Raw genomic sequence first — 24,568 nt, forward strand, 5'->3', positions numbered from 1 at the left:
GCCTAGTTTCGCCCCTGTGAAAGGGAGATCTGGGAAGACATTCCATCTGAAATTCTGGAGAGCCACAGATATTCACTATTAACAATAGTGCCCAAACTACCAGGGGTAGTATTACAGGCCAGGTGATGGTACAGCCATTATTTATGAAAGGCCATCCACTACTGGGCACCCAACAACTGCAAGGCTTGCTGGGACCTCCTTAATGATAAACTGTGGCTTGGTTAATGGGCCCCTGCATTAATAAGAAGGCTGAGAGGTAATCTTTCCACTTGGAATGAGTGATGTGCCGGGTTAGGCACTTTGGCTTGGAATGCTTGGAAGCTAGAATCACTTTTTCAACATGTCACATTCCAGGGATCAACAACAACATTGCCAACACCCCCTCTTTTTTCAGGAGGAGAATTCTTGCGGCATTACACCAGGCGTGGTGTGCAACTTGGAACCATTGCCATGAGCATCCATTGAATTTGCTCCACATTCAAGACTACTCTATTTGGGCAAGAATATGTAATAACATACAGTCATACCTCATGTTAGGTTTGCTTCAGGTTGCGCATTTTCAGGTTGCGTCCCGCGGTGAACTGGAAGTACCGGAAAGGGTTACTTCCGCGTTTTGCCGCTTGCGCTTGCGCAGATGCGGAAAATGACATCACACGCATGCGCAGAAGCGGCAAATTGTGACCCGTGTGTGTGCAGACGCGGGTTGTGTTCTTTTCAGGTTGCGAACGGGCCTCCGTAATGGATCCCGTTCGCAACCAGAGGTACCACTGTATAGTTTTCCACAGTGATATCTAATGTGGCTCAGGGTTTTTGTTTTTCAAACAGTGGGAGCAGTGGACATAAGGAAGGAGGGAAACATGAATACTGGAATGTCATTACTGGCTGAAGTAGGAGGAAAAGGACAACTCCCTTTGACAGCCCAGAAATGGAATTAGTTGCACAACCTGATTTGGCATCTGCTTGACTGCTTTATAAGTACGCCTCTTGTTCCATTTAACTTGACAGTGTTTCTTCCAGAGCACCAGGGATGAATTTCTGGGAGAGTGCGCTTTGTGCTTTGTTATCATCCCTCTTGGCAATCCTACTTGGTTGGCTCTACACAGTAGGAGCATTTCGCAAGAGGAGACCCAACGAACCTCCGCTGGACAAAGGCTTCATTCCATGGCTAGGACATGCGATTAAATTCAAGAAAAACCCTGCTGAATTATTGGAAGTGATGCGGAAGAAACATGGGGATATCTTCACACTGCTGGTTGGCGGCAATTATATACATTTTCTGGCGGATGCTGATTCCTATGAACCAATCCTGAAAGAATCACCTGACAAATTGGATTTTGATAAGTTTGGATCGATGATCGTTTTAAATGTTTTTGCTTTTCAACCAACTGATTCTCACCACCATATTTTGAAAAAAATAAGCAAGGAATATCTAAGAGGTAAGGGTCTGGCTGTCCTAAATCAGGTGATGATGGAGAAATTGAAGACTGTGATGTTCCGCAGCCAGGAGTCAGGTGAGCCTAAGAGACAATGGCGGCAGGATGAGCTCCTGTACTTTAGTTACAAAACAATATTCCAGGCTGCTTTTCTGGCTTTGTTTGGAACTGACCCAGACAAGGAAAACGCTAAGGAGAACACATTAACACAATGTGGAGAGTTCTTTGCGAATTTTCAGAAATTTGATCACTTATTTCCCCAAATGGCCCTCGGGATCCTGGACCCTCAGGGCAAAAAGCTCACGGAAAGGCTGAGGAACTTCTTCTGGGACAACCTGTCAGTAGAAAAGATATGCAAGAAGGATAATATCAGCAAGTGGATAGCAGTGCAAGATCAGCAAATGGCTGAGATTGGGATGACCGAAAAGATGAGGACACAATTTATGTTTCTCCTCCTCTGGGCATCTCAAGCCAACACTGGTCCAGCTGCCTTCTGGGTTCTTCTGCATCTCCTGAAGTATCCAGAGGCAATGAAGGCAGTGAGGGAAGAAGTGGACCGAGTACTGAGAGAGACTGGCCAGGAAGTGAATCCAGGGAGCCCCATCGTCGATGTGTCCCTGGAAACAATAAAGACTCCTCTTCTGGACAGTACAATAGAAGAAACTCTGCGCTTGAAAGTGAGTCCATTCCTATTCAGAAGTGTGATGCAGGATACAGATCTTAAAATGTCTGATGGGAGGGAATATATTTTTCGTAAAGGAGACCAACTTCTTCTTTTCCCTTTCCTTGGACTGCATATGGACCCAGAAATCCACCCTGATCCTCACACATTCAAATACGACAGGTTCTTGAACCCAGATGGCACCAAAAGAGAGTTCTATAAGAACGGGAAAAAGCTCAAACAATACACTATGCCTTTTGGCGGAGGGCCGTCTATTTGCCCTGGGCGATTCTTTGCTGTTAGTGAATTGAAGATGTTTGTGATCCTGATGCTCACCTGCTTTGACATGGAACTGGTCAATGCAGAAGAGGAAATCCCACCAGTAGATGGAAGCCGCTGTGGGTTTGGAGCTACACATCCTTCTCATGATATCGCGTTCAGATATCGGCTGCGGTTGTAAAGTGAAATACAGTGGTACCTCTGGTTACAGATGCTTCAGGTTACAGACTCCGCTAACCCAGAAATAGTACCTCAGGTTAAGAACTTTGCTTCAGGATGAGAACAGAAATTGCGTTCAGCTTCTGGGTCATGTGGTCAGCATGACTAAGCCACTTCTGGTGAACCAGAGCAGCGCACGGAAACGCCGTTTACCTTCCCACCAGAGTGGTACCTATTTATCTACTTGCACTTTGACGTGCTTTCAAACTGCTAGGTGGGCAGGAGCAGGGACCGAGCAACGAGAGGTCACCCCGTCACGGGGATTCGAACCGCTGACCTTTCGATCGGCAAGCCCTAGGCTCTGTGGTTGCTTCCACCTTCCTTGAATATTTGTGGAGGGAGGGTGGCAGCTCATACGCTACAGAGTTCCCTGCCCAAACAGGTATGCTTTTCCAAACAGAACTTAAAAGTAATGATCGCTGATCCATGGCTATTTGATGTACCTGTGAGGACAGTTAATTTGCTGATGAATAATTATCATTGAAACAGTTCATTATCGTGGAAGAACTGTTCTGTTTGCTGCTGGACTGAGAGCACCCTTTTGCATTGTTGGGAGCACCCATCATCTCAGGATATTGACTGTGGGAAGGCATTTTGCCTCCATTGTAGTGATCTTGGATAGTGATTTATTGCTCCTACCATTCCTGTTTATGTAACATTTATTTGATTCTTAATTTGTGACTCCATGCACATATTATATGCTTTCTGTGTATGAACTTTGAAACAGTATAGTACAGCGATACCTCTGGTTGTGAACGGGATCCGTTCCGGAGGCCCGTTCACAACATGAATAGAACGCAACCTGCAGCAGTGTGTCTGTGCACACGCAGGTTGCTTCTGCGCATGTGCGTGACATCATTTTGCGCATCTGTGCATGCACGAGCGGCAAAACCCAAAAGTAGCTCTTTCTGGGTTGTCGCAGGACGCAACCTGAAAAAACGTATCATGAAGCAAACGTAACAAGAGGTATGACTGTATTATAAAAATATGGTCAGTATATTAATAGCCGACGTGTTGCTTGTTGTTGTTCAGAGTGTTCTGCTTTGCAACACAGACGATTTTCTTTGGTGTACAACGAAGTATGCTTGACATCTTCATTATATAGTTTTCACTGGATGCCCTAGGCTCTGTGGCCACCCACAATCCTCTGCAGTCCTATACATGTAGGATAATCTGCAATTCTATGCTGAGTAGACATGTATAGGATTGAATTCTACTAGGATATATTTCATCATTTTAAGGACTGCACTCTTGGCTCCTGAGGCTACACTATCAGTGACAACACACAAACATGCTCATTGTGACTTAATTTTACATGGATAGAAGTGGGTTGTCTGCAGTAATTGTGCACACCTACCGTACATGTTGCTTAGAATTAAGCCACACTGAATTCCATGCGGCTTACTCCCTGACTTTGGCAAGCCTAAATTAGTCTTAAAGGTGCTATGCAGGTCTCTGAACAAAGTACCTAATAAGCTTCCAGCCCACCTCCCAGCTTGTTCACTTCTACATCTTCTTTTTCAAGAGTGTGGACTAAGGTAGAAGGGTATGAAGTGGATTAGGACTTGGGAGGCAAGGGCTCAAATGCCCACATAGCCTAGAAGTTCACAGGGTAGCCTTGGACCAGTCACTGTGTCTCAGTCTAACCCACCTCCCAGCACTGTTGTGATGATGTGACAGGAAAGAGGAGAACTATGCCACCTTGAGCAAAAGTGGGATATAAATAAATCTACTACATTAGATAGATAGATAGATAGATAGATGATAGATTGATAGATAGATAGATAGATAGATGATAGATAGATAGATAGATAGATAGATAGATAGATAGATAGATGATAGATAGATATAGATAGATAGATATAGATATATCGTATTTCTTGCCCTATAAGATGCACCAGACCATAAGACGCACCTAGTTTTTGGAGGAGGAATACAAGAAAAAAAATATTCTGAATCCCAGAAGCCAGAACAGCAAGAGGGATCGCTGCGCAGTGACCCCTCTTGCTGTTCTGGCTTCTGGGATAGCTGTGCAGCCTGCATTCGCTCCATAAGACGCACACACATTTCCCCTTACTTTTTAGGAGGGAAAAAGTGTGTCTTATAGAGCGAAAAACACAGTATATTGGGAAGCGGTTTGTCCATTTCTTCTCGATGTGTTCAGATGCTTCTTGTGAGATGGTTGCCAAATGGCATGAGGGTTCTCAATGTGGGCACCAGTTTCTGTTTATGTTTGGCCCTTTTGAATCAAGGTGGTGGACCAAAATGACACTTGGATGTGACTTCATATTTTCTGGGCATAGGTTTAGCCACCCCTCAAGATATCATCAGGGACACGGGTGGCGCTGTGGGTTAAACCACAGAGCCTAGGACTTGCCAATCAGAAGGTCGGCGGTTCGAATCCCCGCAACGGGGTGAGCTCCTGTTGCTCAGTCCCTGCTCCTGCCAACCTAGCAGTTCGAAAGCACATCAAAGTGCAAGTAGGTAAATAGGTACCACTCCGGCAGGAAGGTAAACAGCATTTCTGTGTGCTGCTTTAGTTCACCAGAAGCGTCTTAGTCATGCTGGCCACATGACCCGGAAGCTGTATGCCAGCTCCCTCGGCCAATAAAGCAAGATGAGCGCCGCAACCCCAGAGTCAGCCACAACTGGACCTAATGGTCAGGGCTCCCTTTACTTTTACCTTACAAGATATCATCATCATCCTTTTTTATTAAATTTATCTACTGCTCTTTATCCAAAGATCACAGGGCAGTTTATGGCATAAAAAAACAAAATGGAAACACAAAATGCATATCATAAGAACAAAAACAATGGAACCCCCCCCAACCCCTCCCACAAAAACATTTTAAAGGGTATAGATTGTTCAATCGGCCAAAGGACTGGCTATAGAGGCCTGTTTTTGTCTGGCGTCTAAAGATAGATAGTGAAGGCACCAGGCAAGGGAGTGCAGCTGTGCAGTAGTGTCAAACCCAGGGTGATGGGGGCCCTTTGAATTCCTGCACCTTTGGCCCGTGCTCAACCTGGCTGGCAGGTACCCTTGGCAATAGGGACAGGTTAGGGCCGAGAAGAATTGTGCCACACATTGTACATGGATTGAGCCTTCTACCCCATCTTGTGGCAGACAGTGGCGTCGCAATGAAAGGGAACGGTGTGCCCCAGGTTCCATGTCTGCGGAGGTGACAAGAAGTCACCCTGTGGGGGCTCGTGGCGACGTGAGCAGCCATCGCGCTGCCACAGCCGCATGTAGAGGGTCCTCTAGTCACGGCTGCAGCCACAAGAAGAGGATTGCGGCACCGTCCGTACGGCACTGGAGCGGCGCCAGTGGCATGGCAAACCGCTATACAGCGCATGTGCAGCATCGCTACGTATGGTGCATGCGTCATACAAAGCAATACCGCACATGCACCCTACATAGCGATGCCCGTCCCAGGTGTCACGACACCTTCTTTTGCCCCTGGTGGCAGGAATGTAGGGTCCTAACATTCAGATAATTGCAGCATATCCCATGGGTTTTGGCTGCATTTACTGATGAGGTAAACGTGGGTGGCGCTGTGGGTTAAACCACAGAGCCTAGGACTTGCCGATCGAAAGGTTGGCAGTTCGAATCCCCGCCATGGGGTGAGCTCCCATTGCTCGGTCCCTGCTCCTGCCAATCTAGCAGTTCGAAAGCACATCAAAGTGCAAGTAGATAAATAGGCACCACTCCGGTGGGAAGGTAAACGGCGTTTCCGTGTGCTGCTCTGGTTCTCCAGAAGCAGCTTAGTCATGCTGGCCACATGTATGCCAGCTCCCTCAGCCAATAAAGCGAGATGAGTGCCACAACCCCAGATTCGGCCACAACTGGACCTAATGGTCTGGGGTCCCTTTACCTTTACTGATGAGGAATTATTTATGCAGCTTTATTCTATCCCCACATGACTGCATCCTCCCATATACATACATACTTCCATAATTTTATTTGTATGCCGCCTTTCCACAGTTCAAACCATGCTGAAAGCGTCTTATAACATAGAAAATACAGTGGTGCCTCGCAAGACGAAAAGAATCCGTTCCGTGAGTCTCTTCGTCTAGCGGTTTTGTCGTCTTGCGAAGCAAGCCCATTAGCGGATTAGCGCTATTAGCGGTTTAGCGGCTATTAAAGGCTTAAGGGATTAGCGGATTAGCTGCTAAAAGGCTATTAGTAGTTTAGTGCCTTAGAAAAAGGGGGTGGGGAGCGAAAAAAAAACCCCAGGAATCGCAAGGCATTTTCGTCTTGCGAAGCAAGCCCATAGAGAAATTCGTCCTGCGAAGAACCTCCAAAACAGAAAACCCATTCGTCTAGCGGGTTTTCCATCTTGCGAGGCATTCGTCTTGCGGGGCACCACTGTATGTAACTGCAACATAGCAAAGGTAGTCATAAAGACTAAATAAAACATTAAAAAATACACAACCTAACTGAACAATTTCCACAGGAATCACAAGAAGAGCTAAAATAAAGAAAAAAGAAATGAGATTCACCTGGCACGACTAGTTTTTTAGAAAACCGTGCTGTGTTTTAATAATCACACCATCCATTTCAAAGTGCTTTTAAAAGTGCCATGTGGTCCCATCACTATAAAGGTAAAGGTACCCCTGCCCGTACGGGCCAGTCTTGACAGACTCTAGGGTTGTGCGCCCATCTCACTCAAAGAGGCCAAGGGCCAGCGCTGTCCGAAGACACTTCCGGGTCACGTGGCCAGCGTGACATCGCTGCTCTGGTAAGCCAGAGCCGCACACGGAAACGCCGTTTACCTTCCCGCCAGTAAGCGGTCCCTATTTATCTACTTGCACCTGGGGGTGCTTTCGAACTGCTAGGTTGGCAGGCGCTGGGACCGAACAGCGGGAGCGCACCCCGCCGCGGGGATTCGAACCGCCGACCTTTCGATCGGCAAGCCCTAGGCACTGAGGCTTTAACCCACAGCGCCACCTGCGTCGCACCCATCACTATACATGGATGCTTTTAGTTAAACCTGCCTCTTTTAAATGCAGCTATTTCAACAATTTTAACAATTTATTGCAGGGAGCATTGATTTTGCACAAATGATCAAGAAGAGGGCACAATAGGAGGCAAACGGGTGTTTCCCTCCCTTATCCACCTTTGGGGAGGGAGTAGAAACTGCAAAACTAGTTCTCCTTTTGGAATTTCATTAGCTTAGAAACCCGTAATCAGAAATCCACAATAATGTGTTTCTAAGGGTTGTTATTTTGTGTTGCAAGAGACTTCGGATCCTCTTGAAGCTGGTGATGCCTCAAAACATCTCACGGTTATCATTAACTCATATTGCAGCTCTGATATTAGTCTGACTGTTGTTGCTTTTGCATTAGTCGCGCCTTGAAATTTTCAGCACTCACACACATAAACAAGATAGTTAAAATCAACCTCTAGTTGCTTTAGTCATTGCTGTAGTAATGATGATAGTAATTGTGATAATGATATCTGCTGCTTGTTATCCATGAAATTTGCCTGCCCCGCCCCCCCGTAATTAGCATTTTTTTTTTTACAACTTGTTAAGTTGGGGAAGTGCAGTCCAAAATTCATAGAATCTTGAAGGATAACCACATTTCAGTTTGCAGTACAAATTACAGTGGTACCTCCACTTGCGAACGGGATCCGTTCTGGAGCTCCGGTCGGATCCCAAGGGATTCGCAACTGGAGGTGCTGCTTCTGCACATTCGCATGGTTTAGCTCTTCTGTGCATGTGCACGGTATGTAGAGTGCTTCTGCACATGCATGTGGGGCAAAACCCGGAAAAATACTTCTGGGTTTGCCGCGTACGTATCCCAAAGAATACGTAACTGGAGGTGAACCTAAGTACAGTGGTACCTCAGGTTACATACGCTTTGGATTACATACGCTTCAGGAAACAGACTCCGCTAACCCAGAAATAGTGCTTCAGGTTAAGAACTTTGCTTCAGGATGAGAACAGAAATTGTGCTCCTGCGGCATGGCAGCAGCAGGAGGCCCCATTAGCTAAAGTGGTACCTTAGGTTAAGAACAGTTTCAGGTTAAATACGGACCTCCGGAACGAATTAAGTACTTAACCTGAGGTACCACTGTAGAGGAACCACTGTACCAACCTAAATTGCTCCACTACCCTCAGTTTCAGCGTTTTCCTAGGTTAGTTGCACACCCTAGCTAATATTAATTTCTTCCTGAGATTATATTTTCTTGAGTAAGATCTTCTCTCAGATCAGTGTTTTTCTTCTTCTTAATCCTTTTATTGCATCATTGACATTAGCTTCCCACAGTTCTTTCGTCTTGTCGTGCTTTGAAGTTCTCATGATGCACCCACATAAACAAGAGACTGGTTGACACTTGTTTGGTATCCTATAGAATAGCATACAGTTTCTTCCAGTAAAGGTGATGGGCCAAATCACATGACCTGTGCTCAGAAACTGATGAAACCTGATGTGTTAGAATCATAGAATCATAGAATCATAGAGTTGGAAGAGACCACAAGGGCCATCGAGTCCAACCCCCTGCCAAGCAGGAAACACCATCAGAGCACTCCTGACATATGGTTGTCAAGCCTCTGCTTAAAGACCTCCAAAGAAGGAGACTCCACCACACTCCTTGGCAGCAAATTCCACTGTCAAACAGCTCTTACTGTCAGGAAGTTCTTCCTAATGTTTAGGTGGAATCTTCTTTCTTGTAGTTTGGATCCATTGCTCCGTGTCCGCTTCTCTGGAGCAGCAGAAAACAACCTTTCTCCCTCCTCTATGTGACATCCTTTTATATATTTGAACATGGCTATCATATCACCCCTTAACCTCCTCTTCTGCAGGCTAAACATGCCCAGCTCCCTTAGCCGTTCCTCATAAGGCATCGTTTCCAGGCCTTTGACCATTTTGGTTGCCCTCCTCTGGTGTTCTTGAATGCTCTGGGGGACTTTCCAGTGGAGACAGCTGATGACCTTGATCTCCCTGTAGAACAGTGAGATGAAACAGGCCATTGAGTCCGAGCAACTTCTTTGTTCTCTGAAGAGCTCCAAACTATGAAACAAACTGGATGAAAGCTGGAGAGTAGGTGGCGCAAGTCTTGCTCTGAAGCCAACCGAAAGCTGGTAGGAATGTGCTGATCAGTGTGGGCAGCAGAAAAGACTCATTTTACAAGGGCTGTTCCTAGTCAAGGAATGCACACAGCTGAGAATTAAGTCCTTATTGTCACTTCTGCAGCTCTGATGACCCATGCCCACCAATCAGGCATCCAGACACCTATTCCCAGGTCTGCAACATGGGACCCTTCCCCTTCCTCCAGTTTCTTCACCTTCTCCCAATGGGCTGCATGCATGTAGCCAGAGGCTACGCTATCATGGAAGCTGCCCCTGCTCTTCCTGCTTCAGTTGTCTCCTGGTTCTTGTAGACAGTGGTACAGGAATGGGTGGGGAAGCACCCGGCCCTTCACTTGCCTGGCCTGCCTCTTCCTCCAGCTCTGAATCTTCACCTGCCTCTGATTCTTGCCTCCTGGCTAGTACAGGTCCTCACAAACCACTGCTCATCTCTCCCAAGTCGGACTCCAGCTCCCCTCCCCCTGGTCCATACCCATCAGCATCCTGCGAGTCCTTGACACTCCAGAAGCTGGATGGCGGAGTTATCTCAGCCCGGAGGTTACTGATGCCCATTGTTGGCGAAGGACCTCTGGAGCCCTAAAAGGCACTCTAGAAGCTGGATGGTGGAGTTATCTCAAACAGTCCGGAGGTTTCTGACTCCCATTGTTGGGGAAGGACCTCCTGAGGATGTTTTGTGGGATCAGTATGCAATCACGTGATGTGGATAAGGTGCTGCCTGACCTCGACCCCTGTGCATCCTGGCTTGTTAAATTTAGCAGAGGAAGGCTGTTAATGCATCATTGGCAAAGGGTCCCTGCTGCATTGAAAGAGGCAGTGGTGTGATTGCTTCTAATGAAACCAGCTCTGGACCCTTTGTGCTGGCCACCAGGCAATGGCTTTTCCCACCTGCCTTGCCCTACCCTATGGCCCTAGGGTTAAGCTCCCGTTGCTCGGTCCCTGCTCCTGCCAACCTAGCAGTTCAAAAGCACGTCAAAGTGCAAGTAGGTAAATAGGTACCACTCCGGCGGAAAGGTAAATGGCGTTTCTATGTGCTGCTCTGGTTCGCCAGAGGCAGCTTAGTCATGCTGGCAACATGACCCGGAAGCTGTACACCGGCACCCTTGGCCAATAAAGTGAGATGAGCGCCGCAACCCCAGAGTCGGCCACGACTGGACCTAATGGTCAGGGGTCCCTTTACCTTTACCTTACTGCTGGTTAGCAAGCTTTTGAAGAAAAGCAAAAACTTGTACAATCAGTGGAGATGATTGCAGAACACAAAGCATGAGCAGCGCTCGTTCTATCATGTCTCTTTGAAATAAATATTTGGCTGTCTCTATCCCTTGCCTCCCTCAGGGGCAGAACGAGCCACGAAACTATTTTCAATTGGAACAGCTCCCAGTGCCTTTTGGTTTTACTTTAATGGTACTGAGTGTGCAGTTTAATTGGAATAGGTTTGATTGATTTAGTTTCTGAAGTGACTGCAAACTTTCGTAATCTGAAATTGTTTTTCAATTATTCCCCAAACGGCTTTCCTCAGATTGCTTAATACTCCTGTTGCAAGGAATAGTTTTTATTAGCAGGGCATGACTTACTGAAGTTAACTGCAGGAAGGTATAAGGGATGCGGGTAGCACTGTGGGTTAAACCAGCCTAGGACTTGCTGATCAGAAGGTCGGCGGTTTGAATCCCCGTGACGGGGTGAGCTCCCGTTGCTCGGTCCCTGTGCAAGTAGATAAATAGGTACCGCTCCAGAGGAAAGGTAAACGCTGTTTCCATGCTCCATGTTTCCAGTCATGGATGAATCTGGGGTTGCTGCGCTCATCTCGCTTTATTGGCAGAGGGAGCCAGCGTACAGCTTCTGGGTCATGTGGCCAGCATGACTAAGCTGCTTCTGGCGAACCAGAGCAGTGCACGGAAACGCCGTTTACCTTCCCGCCAGAGCGGTACCTATTTATCTACTTGCACTTTGACGTGCTTTCGAACTGCTAGGTTGGCAGGAGCAGGGACCGAGCAACGGGAGCTCACCCCATCGCGGGGGTTTGAACCACTGACCTTCTGATCGGCAAGTCCTAGGCTCTGTGATTTAACCCACAGCGCCACCCACATCCCTTGCTTTAGAGGTATAGTGCTTACTTAAGCTCATGTGTCCCTGTTCCCACCCCCACACCAAACAGGTAACTATTAGTGCTTCAACCCTTCTGTTGCTACCTATTACATTTCCCTGAACCAGCGCACCAGCGCACAACCATTTTATTCATGGTGGAATTGATGGCAGAAATTCCCCCTAGTACAGGGGTCAGCAACCTTTTTCAGCCGTGGGCCAGTTCACTGTCCCTCAGACCATGTGGTGGGCCGGACTATTTTTTTTTTTGGGGGGGGGGGGATGAACAAATTCCTATGCCCCAAAAATAACCCAGAGATGCATTTTAAATAAAAGCTCACATTCTGCTCATGTAAAAACACCAGGCGGGCCCAACAAATAACCCAGAAATGCATTTTAAATAAAAGGACACATTCTACTCATGTGAAAACACGCTGATTCCTGGACCCTCCGCAGGCCGGATTGAGAAGACTATTGGGCCACATCCTGCCCCTGGGCCTTAGGTTGCCTACCCCTGCCCTAGTACTTTCCTCCTGGTATCGCTCCCTCCCTCCCTCCCTCCCTCCCTCATTCTTACATTTAGATGCCACCTCTCCTCCCAGGAGCTCATAGTGGCATACATATGTGGTTATCTCTCCTCCATGTCACATTGTTGAATGGAGACTAGAACCTTGGTTTCCCAGATCCTAGTCTGACACCCTACCATACCACATTTTTGTATGTTACTTTTGTGAATATATGCACTTTTATGCGCACTACCCCAGTGTACCCATTTTTTCTACACATTAGCTGCCAGAAAACCTGCATTGCAAACTTTGGAAAAATGCCAGTTCCCAAGGATGGCTGTTTCTGTGTACATATAGCTTCAGGACCTTCAAATTAAGTACCGTTTTTTCGCTGTATAAGATGCACCAGACCATAAGACGAACCTAGTTTTTGGAGGAGGAAAAAAATATTCTGAACCCCAGAAGCCAGAACAGCAAGAGGGATCTGGCTTCTGGGAAAGCCTCTTGCTGTTCTGGCTTCTGGGAAAGCCTCTTGCTGTTCTGGCTTATGGGATAGCCGAGTGCAGCCGCTCCCAGGCAGTGGGATGAAGGCTCCCTCAAGAGCCACGCTCCCTTTAAAAGAGCGCGCAGAGCATGTGTGCGGCTCTTTAAAGGGAGAGCTGAGCAGCCTCCCACCTTCATTCGCTCCATAAGATGTACACACATTTCCCCTTTCTTTTCAGGAGGGGAAAATGGCACACTCAGTACCATTAAAGTAAAACCAAAAGGCACTGGGAGCTGTTGCAATTGAAACTAGTTTTGTGGCTCGTTCTGCCCCTGTTTGAGGCAAGGTATAGAGACAGCCAAATATTTATTTCAAAGAGACATGATAGAACGAGCGCTGCTCATGCTTTGTGTTCTGCAATCATCTCCACTGATTGTACAAGTTTTTGCTTTTCTTCAAAAGCTTGCTAACCAGCAGTAAGGTAAAGGTAAAGGGACCCCTGACCATTAGGTCCAGTCGTGGCCGACTCTGGGGTTGCGGTGCTCATCTCGCTTTATTGGCCAAGGGAGCCAGCGTACAGCTTCTGGGTCATGTGGCCAGCATGACTAAGCTGCTTCTGGCGAACCAGAGCAGTGTACGGAAACGCCGTTTACCTTCCCGCCAGAGCGGTACCTATTTATCTACTTGCACTTTGACGTGCTTTCGAACAGCTAGGTTGGCAGGAGCAGGGACCGAGCAACGGAAGCTCACCCTGTCGCGGGGATTTGAACCGCTGACCTTCTGATCGGCAAGTCCTAGGCTCTGTGGTTTAATCCACAGCGCCACCCTCGTCCCTTGGTTTAGAGGTATTGTGCTTACTTAACTCATGTGTCCCTGTTCCCACCCCCACACCAAACAGGTAACTATTAGTGCTTCAACCCTTCTGTTGCTACCTGTTACATTTCCCTGAACCAGCGCACCAGCGCACAACCATTTTATTCATGGTGGATTTGGTGGCAGAAATCCCCCCTAGTACAGGGGTCAGCAACCTTTTTCAGCCATGGGCCAGTCCACTGTCCCTCAGACCATGTGGTGGGCCGGACTATTTTTTTTTGGGGGGGGGGGGAATGAACAAATTCCTATGCCCCAAAAATAACCCAGAGATGCATTTTAAATAAAAGCTCACATTCTGCTCATGTAAAAACACCAGGCAGGCCCAACAAATAACCCAGAAATGCATTTTAAATAAAAGGACACATTCTACTCATGTGAAAACACGCTGATTCCTGGACCCTCCGCAGGCCGGATTGAGAAGACTATTGGGCCACATCCGGCCCCTGGGCCTTAGGTGGCCTACCCCTGCCCTAGTACTTTCCTCCTGGTATCACTCCCTCCCTCCCTCCCTCCCTCCCTCCCTCCCTCCCTCATTCTTACATTTAGATGCCACCTCTCCTCCCAGGAGCTCATAGTGGCATACATATGTAGTTATCTCTCCTCCATGTCACATTGTTGAATGGAGACGAGAACCTTGGTTTCGCAGATCCTAGTCTGACACCCTACCATACCACATTTTTGTATGTTACTTTTGTGAATATATGCCGATCGAAAGGTCGAATATATGCCGATCGAAAGGTCGGCGGTTCGAATCCCCACGGCGGGGTGCGCTCCCGTTGCTCGGTCCCAGCGCCTGCCAACCTAGCAGTTCGAAAGCACTCTCGGGTGCAAGTAGATAAATAGGGACTGCTTACCAGCGGGAAGGTAAACGGCGTTTCCGTGTGCTGCTCTGGCTCGCCAGAGCAGCGATGTCACGCTGGCCACGTGACCCGAAAGTGTCTTCGGACAGCGCTGGCCCTTGGCCTCTTTGAGTGAGATGGGCGCACAACCCTAGAGTCTGTCAAGACTGGCCCGTACGGGCAGGGGTACCTTTACCTTTACCTTACCCCAGTGTACACATTTTTCCTACACATTAGCTGCCAGAAAACCTGCATTGGAAACTTTGGAAAAATGCCAGTTCCCAAGGATGGCTGTTTCTGTGTACATATAGCTTCAGGACCTTCAAATTAAGTACCGTGTTTTCGCTCTATAAGATGCACCAGACCATAAGACGAACCCCAGAAGCCAGAACAGCAAGAGGGATCTGGCTTCTGGGAAAGCCTCTTGCTGTTCTGGCTTCTGGGAAAGCCTCTTGCTGTTCCGGCTTCTGGGAAAGCCTCTTGCTGTTCTGGCTTATGGGATAGCCGAGTGCAGCCGCTCCCAGGCAGTGGGATGAAGGCTCCCTCAAGAGGCACGCTCCCTTTAAAGAGCGCGCAGAGCATGTGTGCGGCTCTTTAAAGGGAGAGCTGAGCAGCCTCCCACCTTCATTCACGCCATAAGATGTACACACATTTCCCCTTTCTTTTCAGGAGGGGAAAAGTGTGTCTTATAGAGCGAAAAATACGGTAACTTAGCTTCCCCCTCCTTTATTTACAGCACCACCAGTCACTTCCAGATCTCCCTTTGCCGTGAACTTCTTACCTTATGTTTGATTCCATCCTGCAAAGTCATCCACATTTCCCCCTCCTCCCCTTGTTGCTTCCCCTTTTGTTCCAAAGTCAGATCCATCTATTACAGAGTTAAATCTGCATTTCTATTGATTAAAAACAAAGAAATATTTAAAAGCTCTGTACTTCCACTCTACATTCAAAAAACACAAACCACAACTGGAATTAAAAACACTTACAAGCTCTAGTTCAGATATTATTTTAGTGCAAATAAATTAACCTTAGCAAGGGTTAACCTTTGCTTGCTCTGCTTACTGGCTCCACCTAGATTAATGATATGGGAAGCAACTTTTTATAACCACTTGCTTTCTCTGCAAGAGCTTGTGCTTGTGCTTTTGTGTCACAGAGCTCCGAGAGATGGCTTTCTGGGTGATGGTCCTATGTGCCGCCCTGGCATGCATATTGGGGGGGCTCTATCTGGTGGGGGCGTTCCGCCAGAGGAGAGCCCAAGAGCCCCCTTTAGATAAAGGCCTCATTCCGTGGCTTGGACATGCACTGTGCTACCGAAAGGACGGCATTGCCTTCTTGCAAAGGATGCAGAAGAAGCATGGGGATATCTTCACGGTACTGCTTGGAGGATACTATTTCACCTTTGTGATGGACCCCCTCTCCTATGGAGCTATTGTGAAAGAAGCAAGAAGCAAGCTGGATTTCAACGCATATGCAACACAACTTGTGGAGCAAGTGTTTGGTTTTCAACCAGAAATGAGCACTCATAAGATAATAGAGACCGCCAGCGTGAAGCACCTCAAGGGCAATGGGCTTGTGGTGATGACCCAGGCCATGATGGACAGCTTGCACAGAGTGATGGGCCATAGCCTGAGTTCAGCTGGAGGGGAGAAGTCCTGGAAACAGGATGGGTTGTTCCACTTCAGCTACAACATGGTCTTTAGGGCTGGATACCTAGCCCTGTTTGGAAATACAACCAGCAAAGGTGAAAAGAACAAAGAAGATGCTGAGAGGTACGACGTAACTCACTCTGAAGATGTGTTTGTAGAGTTTCGCAAGTATGACAAACTCTTCCCAGGTTTTGCTTCTTCCACGCTGTCTCATGGAGAGAGAAAAGAGGCTGAGTCTCTGAAGAGACTATTCTGGAAACTCATGTCTGTGAAGGATGTATATGAGAGGAGTAACATCAGTGGTTGGGTAACTGACCAGCAAGAGCAACTGGCTGAGGCTGGGGTGCCTGAATACATGAGGGATAGATTTCTGTTTATGCTCCTGTGGGCAGCTCAAGGTAATACCGGCCCAGCTTCCTTCTGGCTTCTTGCCTACCTGATGAAAAATCCCAAGGCGATGGATGAGGTGAGGAAAGAGGTGGACAGAGTGGTGGGAGAATCTGGCCAGGAAGTGAGGGCAGGGGGTCCGGTGCTTAATATCACCAAGGAGATGTTAGACAAGACCCCCATATTGGACAGTGCTGTGGAAGAGACTCTGAGACTGGCAACAGCCCCTATGCTGATCAGGGCTGTGTTAGTGGATCTAGAACTCAAGATGAACGATGGGAGAAAATACCTTCTGCGCAAAGGAGACAGAGTTGCCCTTTTCCCCTTTGTGGCAGCACACATGGATCCAGAAATCCACCCAGATCCCCATGTTTTCAAATATGACCGGTTCCTCAGCCCAGACGGCAGAAAAAAAGAATTCTATAAGAATGGGGAAAAGGTGAAATATTTCATCATGCCTTGGGGTGCAGGGACTTCCATGTGCCCTGGGCGATACTTTGCTACCAATGAGGTGAAACTCTTTGCTTTCCTGATGCTGACATACTTTGATATGCAGCTGGTTAACGTGGAGGAAGAAATGCCTCCCGTAATCAAGAACCGCTATGGGTTTGGTGTGATGCAGCCCACACACGATGTTCAGTTCAGGTATCGACTTCGCCACTGAAGGTAGGAGGCAGAGGAAGCAACCTGCTATCACATGCCTGTGAATCTTCAGGCCAAAATAAGTTTAAAAAGAGATCAAATGTATGTTTCTGGATGTGGGTAAAAGCTCGTGGGAGAATGTAGCGCTTGCATAGAATGTTTGGTAGAAGCCATTATCATTTAACAAGTCATTTTATCCTACAGCTTTATTTTCCCATTGTTATGGAGTGAAGTGGAGCCTTATAACTTTTTAAAGTGTGGTAGAATTGATAGCATGTAAGATAATATTCTGTGCTCACATTTATCTATCTAAGGCACCAAGCTCAGGCCTGCTGCTTTCAAAGCAGTGGAGTTAAAGGTTAGCAGAAAAGTAGTATCGGGTGGCGGTGGGGTGCTTGATCATTCTCACACTAAGATACTTTCACCTGCAACTCCTTCTTCTGGTTAAGGACTTTTAATCCTTAGCGCTGAAAGTTGAGGACCCCAGTTAGAATCTCATCTCAGCTATGAACTCACTAGGTGGCCTTTGGCAAGCCAGGTGTATCTCATTGTCTTTGGGCTTGTACACAATTCCATTTGTCCCATGCCTAGAAAGCATGGGTCTGAATTGTTTCCCCATTATCCCACTTATTTCCCAGGGAAAACCCACTCCTTGGCTGTAAATCAGAACAAACGTCAATCTGCAGAAAACCCAATTGCCGTTTGCTCCAACTGAGCACTAAAGAGTGGCTTTCCCCAGGGAAAGCAGCAGGACAAGACAAAGTGTGGATAAGCCCTCTGTCTCTAACCCCGATCTGAAGTGAGAGGTGTGTGTGTTTGTGTGTGTAGAACTAGGCACTGTATTCCTCCCTTGCTCTGTGCACTATGAACCCCATGGAATGTCCTAACTTTAGAATTCAAAAGCTTCACCCGGACACTTTTTCTTACCCAGCACACAGCACACATCCTGCCTAGTAAGCACACAGCTACAGGAGATTTCATCCAAAAGACAAAGCATACAAGCAAAAAACTTTTACTGCTCCCTCCCACCACACAATTTAGGTCCTAAACTATTCTTCTTCTTATTCCCATCTAATGGTACTATGCAATGTCAGCCTTTTCCCTCAGAAAGGCTTGAAATGAATTGAATTGCCATTTGCTCCAGTTCAGCAGCAAAGAGCAGGTTTTTGTGGGGAAAGCATGGGGGGGGGGGAGAGAGAGAGAAATGCTCAGACACGGTGCTTTAGAGTGCAGAACTGAGCCCAGAAACACGGCACAAAAGGAAGTCTGGATGAGACCTAAAATAGGAATATAGAGGAAACTGCTGTCATCCCAAGCAACTCATTTCCCAGTAGCTTCACTCTGCAGTTGACATTAGCAAGCGGAATGGGCCTGCACCAAATAAGGGCACAAGCTATTTTGTACACTATGTACCTTTCATAACACGTACAGGACTTTGCCTCGTTATTTGCAAGGTGCAAGAGTTCCAGGTATGTGTCAACATTCATCTTTGCATCTGCAATCAACTTTATCTCTTTTATTTATTGTTGTGCAAGACAATGTCCTTGGGGCAAGCTTTGATTCTGGCTCCAATATCTTGAGTATCTTGAATATCTATTGTCATGAGTACTCTTAGGTGTAAATGCTTAAGCGTAATTAAGAATGCATGCTTTTAACTGCTTTTATTTTTCCCACATCATCTGCTCTCAACTTGTATGGGAAATACCACCTCTGTGCTGCTCCTATGTTGTGTAATTTTGATTGTTATTATTTTGTTTGTCTGTACCTTTGTCTCTACATGAATGTGAAACCTTTAAAATTGAAAAGAAATACTTACAGGAAATGAATGGAATATGAGGAAACAATAAAGATAAAGTTAAAGCAACTGTGTTGGGCAGGTTGCTTAGACATGTAATAAAAGGAGCTGTGTCATGCAAAGTGATTTGCTAACTGGTTAGTTCAACTGTGTGCATTAATTTTGATCCTAAGAAACCCTTTCAGTCTATCATAACATAGTCAGCACCAACAACTCTGGCATAAAATCTTTATTAAAATAATTTATTTAACAAAGCAGCTCAATATTCATAAATATCTTTAGTTGTGCTCAAAATACATGCAAATAGGAAAAAAAAGGTAAGTCACTTCATTCACATCATATACATAAGAAAATATGCTGTTAGTCCAGATGTTGCGAGTAGAGTTAAAATACAAACTCTACATTAAAATACCTTCCTCCTCAAATGATGTTTACCTCCACAGATCAACTAAAACTTCAAACCGATTAAAGCCATGACAACTTCAAAAAAGGATCCAGATCGCAAGCCAAGACCTTTCCCCCCTGTGAACTCTTAAGTCAGCTCACCTTGCATGTAGGTTATTTTACAGAAGAAAACTTCTGACAGCAGAAATAATTTTCTTCGTGAATTCTCAACATTCAGACTCTCTGCACTAACCAGTGGCATAGCGTGGGGGGTGCAGGGGGGGCCGGCCACACCAGGTGCAACATCTGGGGGTAAGGGTTAGGGGGCGCAAATCCACGTGTTAGGGGGCGCAAATTACTTGCCTTGCCCCGGGTGCTGACAACCCACGCTACGCCACTGGCGCTAAACACTTCAGAATTTAAAGCTCAGTGGTCTGTTCTTGCTGGCTTGATTCAAGTTCCTCTAAATAAATTAAGGCAAAGTGACTTGCTCAAGAAAAGTTATTAGTTTGTTATCTTAAGGCCTAGTTCTTTCACCCGAGTCCATGGATTTCTGCTAGTACCTAACAGCTCACAACTGTTTAAAAATCAGTCTGGCTCACAACCAGTCACATTTTTACAGCCTTGGTAAAGGTAAAGGACCCCGTGGACAGTTAGGTTTGGCCTCTTGAATGTGCGTGTGGAATCAAAAGGTCAGAAATAATTCAGCTTCTTTGTTCCAGTGGCATATTCAAAAATTTCAACAATATAAGGCATATAGATTGCCAGTCAAACGGGCTGGAAACAACAGGTTTCCAAGGCAGTGCATAAATTTGGTTGTTCCAGAAGAAATACCACATCAAGTCTAGCTAGCACAGCAAAAGAGGGAATATATGGATGGCAACTGAGATTACAGTTGTGCCAAACAAGGAACAACTTAGCCAGATAACAGAAACTTATGTCTTTGCTTGGAAGTCATCCTGGACTGCTAGACTGCATGCAGCCCACTACTTGTGCTACGGTAAAAGACCTCAAATACACTCTCAGATAAGACTATGAAATATTCTCATATATGGACAAAACTCTTTGCGTGAGAAAATGATGCACTTATGTGACATCTTTGACTCTCCAGCTGCTTATAATTAATGGGATCATCAAGCAATGATTCATAGCTGATAGGGTGCTAGAATTACTTCTGCGGACCTGCTGGGCATCCCTAGAAAAGTACAAGGTGATCTGCATTAACATATCTTTTTATATTGTACCCACAGCAGATAAACACCTGTGTTTCAGTGATAGGTTCCATTATTCCTGCAGGCTAGCACATTTCTCTCACATATCTGGTCACGATCAGCATATTTGTTCATTCAGGGACTAGCTACACCCTCACCAAATCTGAAGTTAATTAACCACAGAGAACAAGCTAATGGTTCCATTACTGCAGAGCTTTCCAAACTGTGTGTTGCAACATGTTAGTGTGTCAGCTGCAGGTGTGTCGCATGAAGACTTCCAGCGCTCCTCCTAGGGGGTGGAAAGGGGTTAGTTTAACCTCCAGTTTGCTAGTAAAACTGTGTCGTGAAATGATGCTTGTCTGAAAAGTGTCAACAACATGAAATGTTTGGAAAGCTCTGCTTTACTGAAATAGTGTTTCTCTGAAATAGAGCACAGATAGCTTGTAACAGAGAGTTTTGGTAAAGGTAAAGGGACCTCTGACCATTAGGTCCAGTCGTGGCCAACTCTGGGGTTGCGGCGCTCATCTCGCTTTATTGGCCGAGGGAGCCGGCGTACAGCTTCCGGGTCATGTGGCCAGCAGGACTAAGCCGCTTCTGGCGAACCAGAGCAGCACACGGAAACGCCGTTTACCTTCCCGCCGGAGTGGTACCTATTTATCTACTTGCACTTTTGATGTGCTTTCGAACTGCTAGGTTGGCAGGAGCAGGGACCGAGCAATGGGATCTCACCCCGTCATGGGGCTTCGAACTGCTGACCTTCTGATTGGCAAGCCCTAGGCTTCTGTGGTTTAACCCACAGCGCCACCTAGAGAGCTATACAAAGTACTAGAAAGGCCATAAATACTGACAACCCAATCAGTTGAAAACAACAGGTTTTGAATGACGTTTGAAGCAGCACAGTATGAAGTCAAGCTTCCACAGCAAAATGGGAGGGGGATTTGATTACAGCTTAGATTATAATAATATTCAACAAGAAATCCATTTCCTGAACTGTCAAAACAAGTTTCTTAGCTAGACAGTCATTCTGGCCAACATTACTCCAAGCCCCAAAGGACGTTCTTGGTTGCATCGAAGGATCACAGATTGCTCGTATTTATAGACTCCTGTTGACAAATCAATTGTATGTTTTGCGACATTCTCTTCTTCTTCTTTAGCTGCTGAGCACCAGTGTTCTGCTTAGCTCAGAGAGTTTATAAAATTGTGTTCTGAGGAACCCATGAGTTACCTTGGAAAACATTTTTCAAGGCCTTTCTTACATTTTCAGATGGGAGCATCCAAAACTGACAAGTACACAATCACCAAAGAAGGAGATTCCAGAAGTTAGTCATAGATTCCAACACTGAACTGTTCTGGAGAGACAGGAAATTCCCCATAATGTTTCATCTAACCCACTATTATTGCCTCCCACCACAATTGTTCCACTCCATAATGACATCTTCAGATAAACAATATTGCAGGATAAATGAGAGATATGCATGGCCCGCGACTTGGTATCCATTCATGAAAATACAGATTATGATTACTGTGGATACATAAATATGCAGGTGAGCAGCAATCCTTTGACTTCACACCTACTTGTGACCATTCCTTTTCAGTCCAGAAGCCAGAAATTACAATAAAACATTCCTAGGTGTGAGTAGGATCATGTGGAAGATGGAAGTCTGAGAGTGATTCTCTCTGAAAGTGTTTCACTACACAGTCATCACGCCATACTTGGAACAGAGTAGAGCCCTTTTTCTTTCCCGCTCAGCTAGAAAGTTCCTCAGTTTAGTGGTGGAGAAAGTAACTGTTGCTTGATGCCTCTCATCCAAACCTGTTTCTTGCAGCCATGGAGACTGAAGGCATTCAGATGCTGTTGGCCGCCTCCTAAGTAGAGAAAAAGAATAACAGGTCCTGGGATCAGTTGTTTTGCTATCTCCAAGTGGAGGGAACTAATTCTGCTCGTTTCTCACCTGCTCACAGTCATGGGATAGACTCTATACTTTACCCCTGCTTAGTATTAAAGGCAGTGGCGTAGCGTGGGGGTGCAGGGGGAGCTGGCCGCACCGGGCGCAACATCTGGGGGGGGGGGTGCTCGCACTCACAGCTCTCTGCCCCTACCTGGCTCACTCACTCTCTCTCACTGCAGTGCTGGCTGTGCGAATCCGATCCGAGCCGCCGGGTCGCCGCCCACTGTGGAGGGGAGGGTGCCAGGCATGCGGTGCGTTGTGGAGAGAGAGCGAGGGACTATCTGGGGGAGGGACAGTGCAGCAGGGGGGGGGGCAAATTACTTGCTTGCCCTGGGTGCTGACAACCCACGCTACGCCACTGATTAAAGGTAAAGGGACCCCTGACCATTAGGTCCCGTCGCAGACGACTCTGGGGTTGCGGCGCTCATCTCGCTTTATTGGCCGAGGGAGCCGGCGTACAGCTTCAGGGTCATGTGGCCAGCATGACTAAGGACTTCTGGCGAACCAGAGCAGCGCATGGAAACGCCGTTTACCTTCCCGCCGGAGTGGTACCTATTTATCTACTTGTACTTTGACGTGCTTTTGAACTGCTAGGTTGGCATGAGCAGGGACCGAGCAACAGGAACTCACCCTGTCATGGGGATTCGAACCGCCGGCCTTCTGATCGGCAAGTCCTAGGCTCTGTGGTTTAACCCACAGCGCCACCCGCATCCCTTCGCTGCTTAGTATTAGAGTGATTATTTCATCATGCCTGGGGAGCAGCCTCAGCTCAGCAGAAGAACACAATTAGAAGGGGGTGGGGAAAGAGAAATCAAATCTCTCACTTCTCCGTTTAAAAGGATTTCAGGTAGATCTTGGGGGGGGGGTGGACTCTTGCCTGAGGCATTAGAGAAGTACTGCCAGTTGAGTGGGATGGACAGAAGGATGTTGTGATGTATTGGAAGTGTGCTGGCCTGTGAGTGCACCCAACTAGTGATGTGCTACAAACAAGTGACAACTGCTCTTACCTACCTACAGAATTCATCAGAGCCAAGTAGCTGGAGAACAGGACAGTGCCTACCACCGTTCTTTTGGGACGCTAGGTTTTTGCTTGCCCAAAATAGGGGATGAATGAGTGGGGCGTTGTAGCCTTGTCTCACAATACAGTGGTACCTTGGGTTATGGATGCTTCAGGTTACAGATGCTTCAGGTTACAGACTCCACTAACCCAGAAATAGTACCTTGGGTTAAGAACTCTGTTTCAGGATGAGAATAGAAATTGTGCTCCGGCGGTGCGAGGTACCACTGTACTCCAACCACACAAGGCTAGCTTGACTTCCCACAGGGTAGACTCACACACTGTCTAATTTCCATTACACAGTTTGGAAGTTTTATAAATTACTAAGCGGCTCCTGGGACGCGGGTGGCGCTGTGGGTTAAAGCCTCAGCGCCTAGGGCTTGCCGATCGAAAGGTCGGCGGTTCAAATCCCCGCGGCGGGGTGCGCTCCCGTTGCTCGGTCCCAGCGCCTGCCAACCTAGCAGTTCGAAAGCACCCCCAGGTGCAAGTAGATAAATAGGGACCGCTTACTGGTGGGAAGGTAAACGGCGTTTCCGTGTGCTGCGCTGGCTCGCCAGATGCAGCTTTGTCACGCTGGCCACGTGACCCGGAAGTGTCTCTGGACAGCGCTGGCCCTCAGCCTCTTGAGTGAGATGGGCGCACAACCCTAGAGTCTGGCAAGACTGGCCCGTACGGGCAGGGGTACCTTTACCTTTACCTTTAAGCGGCTCCTGTGGCACAGTGGATCAGTGTTTCAGGCTGTTAACCAGAAGGTTGATGGTTCGAGCTCCCCCAGGGATGGCGGTGGGCAGAATTCTTGCATTGCAGGAAGTTGGACTAGATGATTCAAACTCCAGTGTTCTCAAGTGCTTAAGCTATTGGTTAATAAACTAGACCTAGTTTACCCCATAACCTGTCCCTTGCCTCTTTATTACTGATCTCCTAGCACAGCTGTTTTTGGGGGTTCATTAGTTAAACTGAGATCACTTGAACGAGGCTCTCTTTTTGTGTGAGATACAGTGGAGGGACACACACACACTCTATAATAATTAAC

The 24,568-nt window shown here is 47.0% G+C and overlaps 3 protein-coding genes across 3 annotated transcripts in view; 2 read left to right on the forward strand and 1 right to left on the reverse strand.

Moving 5' to 3' along the window:
* Window positions 1-896: 896 nt before the first annotated feature.
* Window positions 897-24,426, forward strand: LOC310660967 (7-alpha-hydroxycholest-4-en-3-one 12-alpha-hydroxylase-like). Its single transcript, XM_083406608.1, has 3 exons — window positions 897-2,593; window positions 23,652-23,880; window positions 24,257-24,426. Exon 1 carries the CDS (start codon window positions 1,028-1,030, stop codon window positions 2,552-2,554), a length of 1,527 nt encoding a protein of 508 aa, XP_083262734.1. The 5' UTR covers window positions 897-1,027; the 3' UTR covers window positions 2,555-2,593; window positions 23,652-23,880; window positions 24,257-24,426.
* LOC310660964 (5-beta-cholestane-3-alpha,7-alpha-diol 12-alpha-hydroxylase-like) lies at window positions 15,572-19,056 on the forward strand. The gene has a single exon (XM_083406603.1). It carries the CDS (start codon window positions 15,629-15,631, stop codon window positions 17,159-17,161), a length of 1,533 nt encoding a protein of 510 aa, XP_083262729.1. The 5' UTR covers window positions 15,572-15,628; the 3' UTR covers window positions 17,162-19,056.
* Window positions 19,149-24,568, reverse strand: part of OBSCN (obscurin, cytoskeletal calmodulin and titin-interacting RhoGEF) — a 263,533-nt gene continuing 258,113 nt past the window's right edge. The window contains exons 115-116 of the mRNA XM_083405850.1: window positions 19,717-22,395; window positions 19,149-19,566 (exon numbers count right to left, since the gene is read on the reverse strand). Of these exons, the coding sequence (XP_083261976.1) occupies window positions 22,221-22,395 (175 nt within the window). The 3' untranslated portion in view covers window positions 19,149-19,566; window positions 19,717-22,220. The remainder of the gene's footprint in view (window positions 19,567-19,716; window positions 22,396-24,568) is intronic.

This window comes from Podarcis tiliguerta (genome assembly GCF_965153285.1).
Source record: "Podarcis tiliguerta genome assembly, chromosome: 12".
Classification (NCBI taxonomy): domain Eukaryota; kingdom Metazoa; phylum Chordata; class Lepidosauria; order Squamata; family Lacertidae; genus Podarcis; species Podarcis tiliguerta.

Coding starts and splice junctions, on each gene's coding strand:
- LOC310660967 (XM_083406608.1), top strand. CDS start 1,028: ATGAATTTCTGGGAGAGTGCGCTTTGTGCTTTGTTATCATCCCTCTTG.
- LOC310660964 (XM_083406603.1), top strand. CDS start 15,629: ATGGCTTTCTGGGTGATGGTCCTATGTGCCGCCCTGGCATGCATATTG.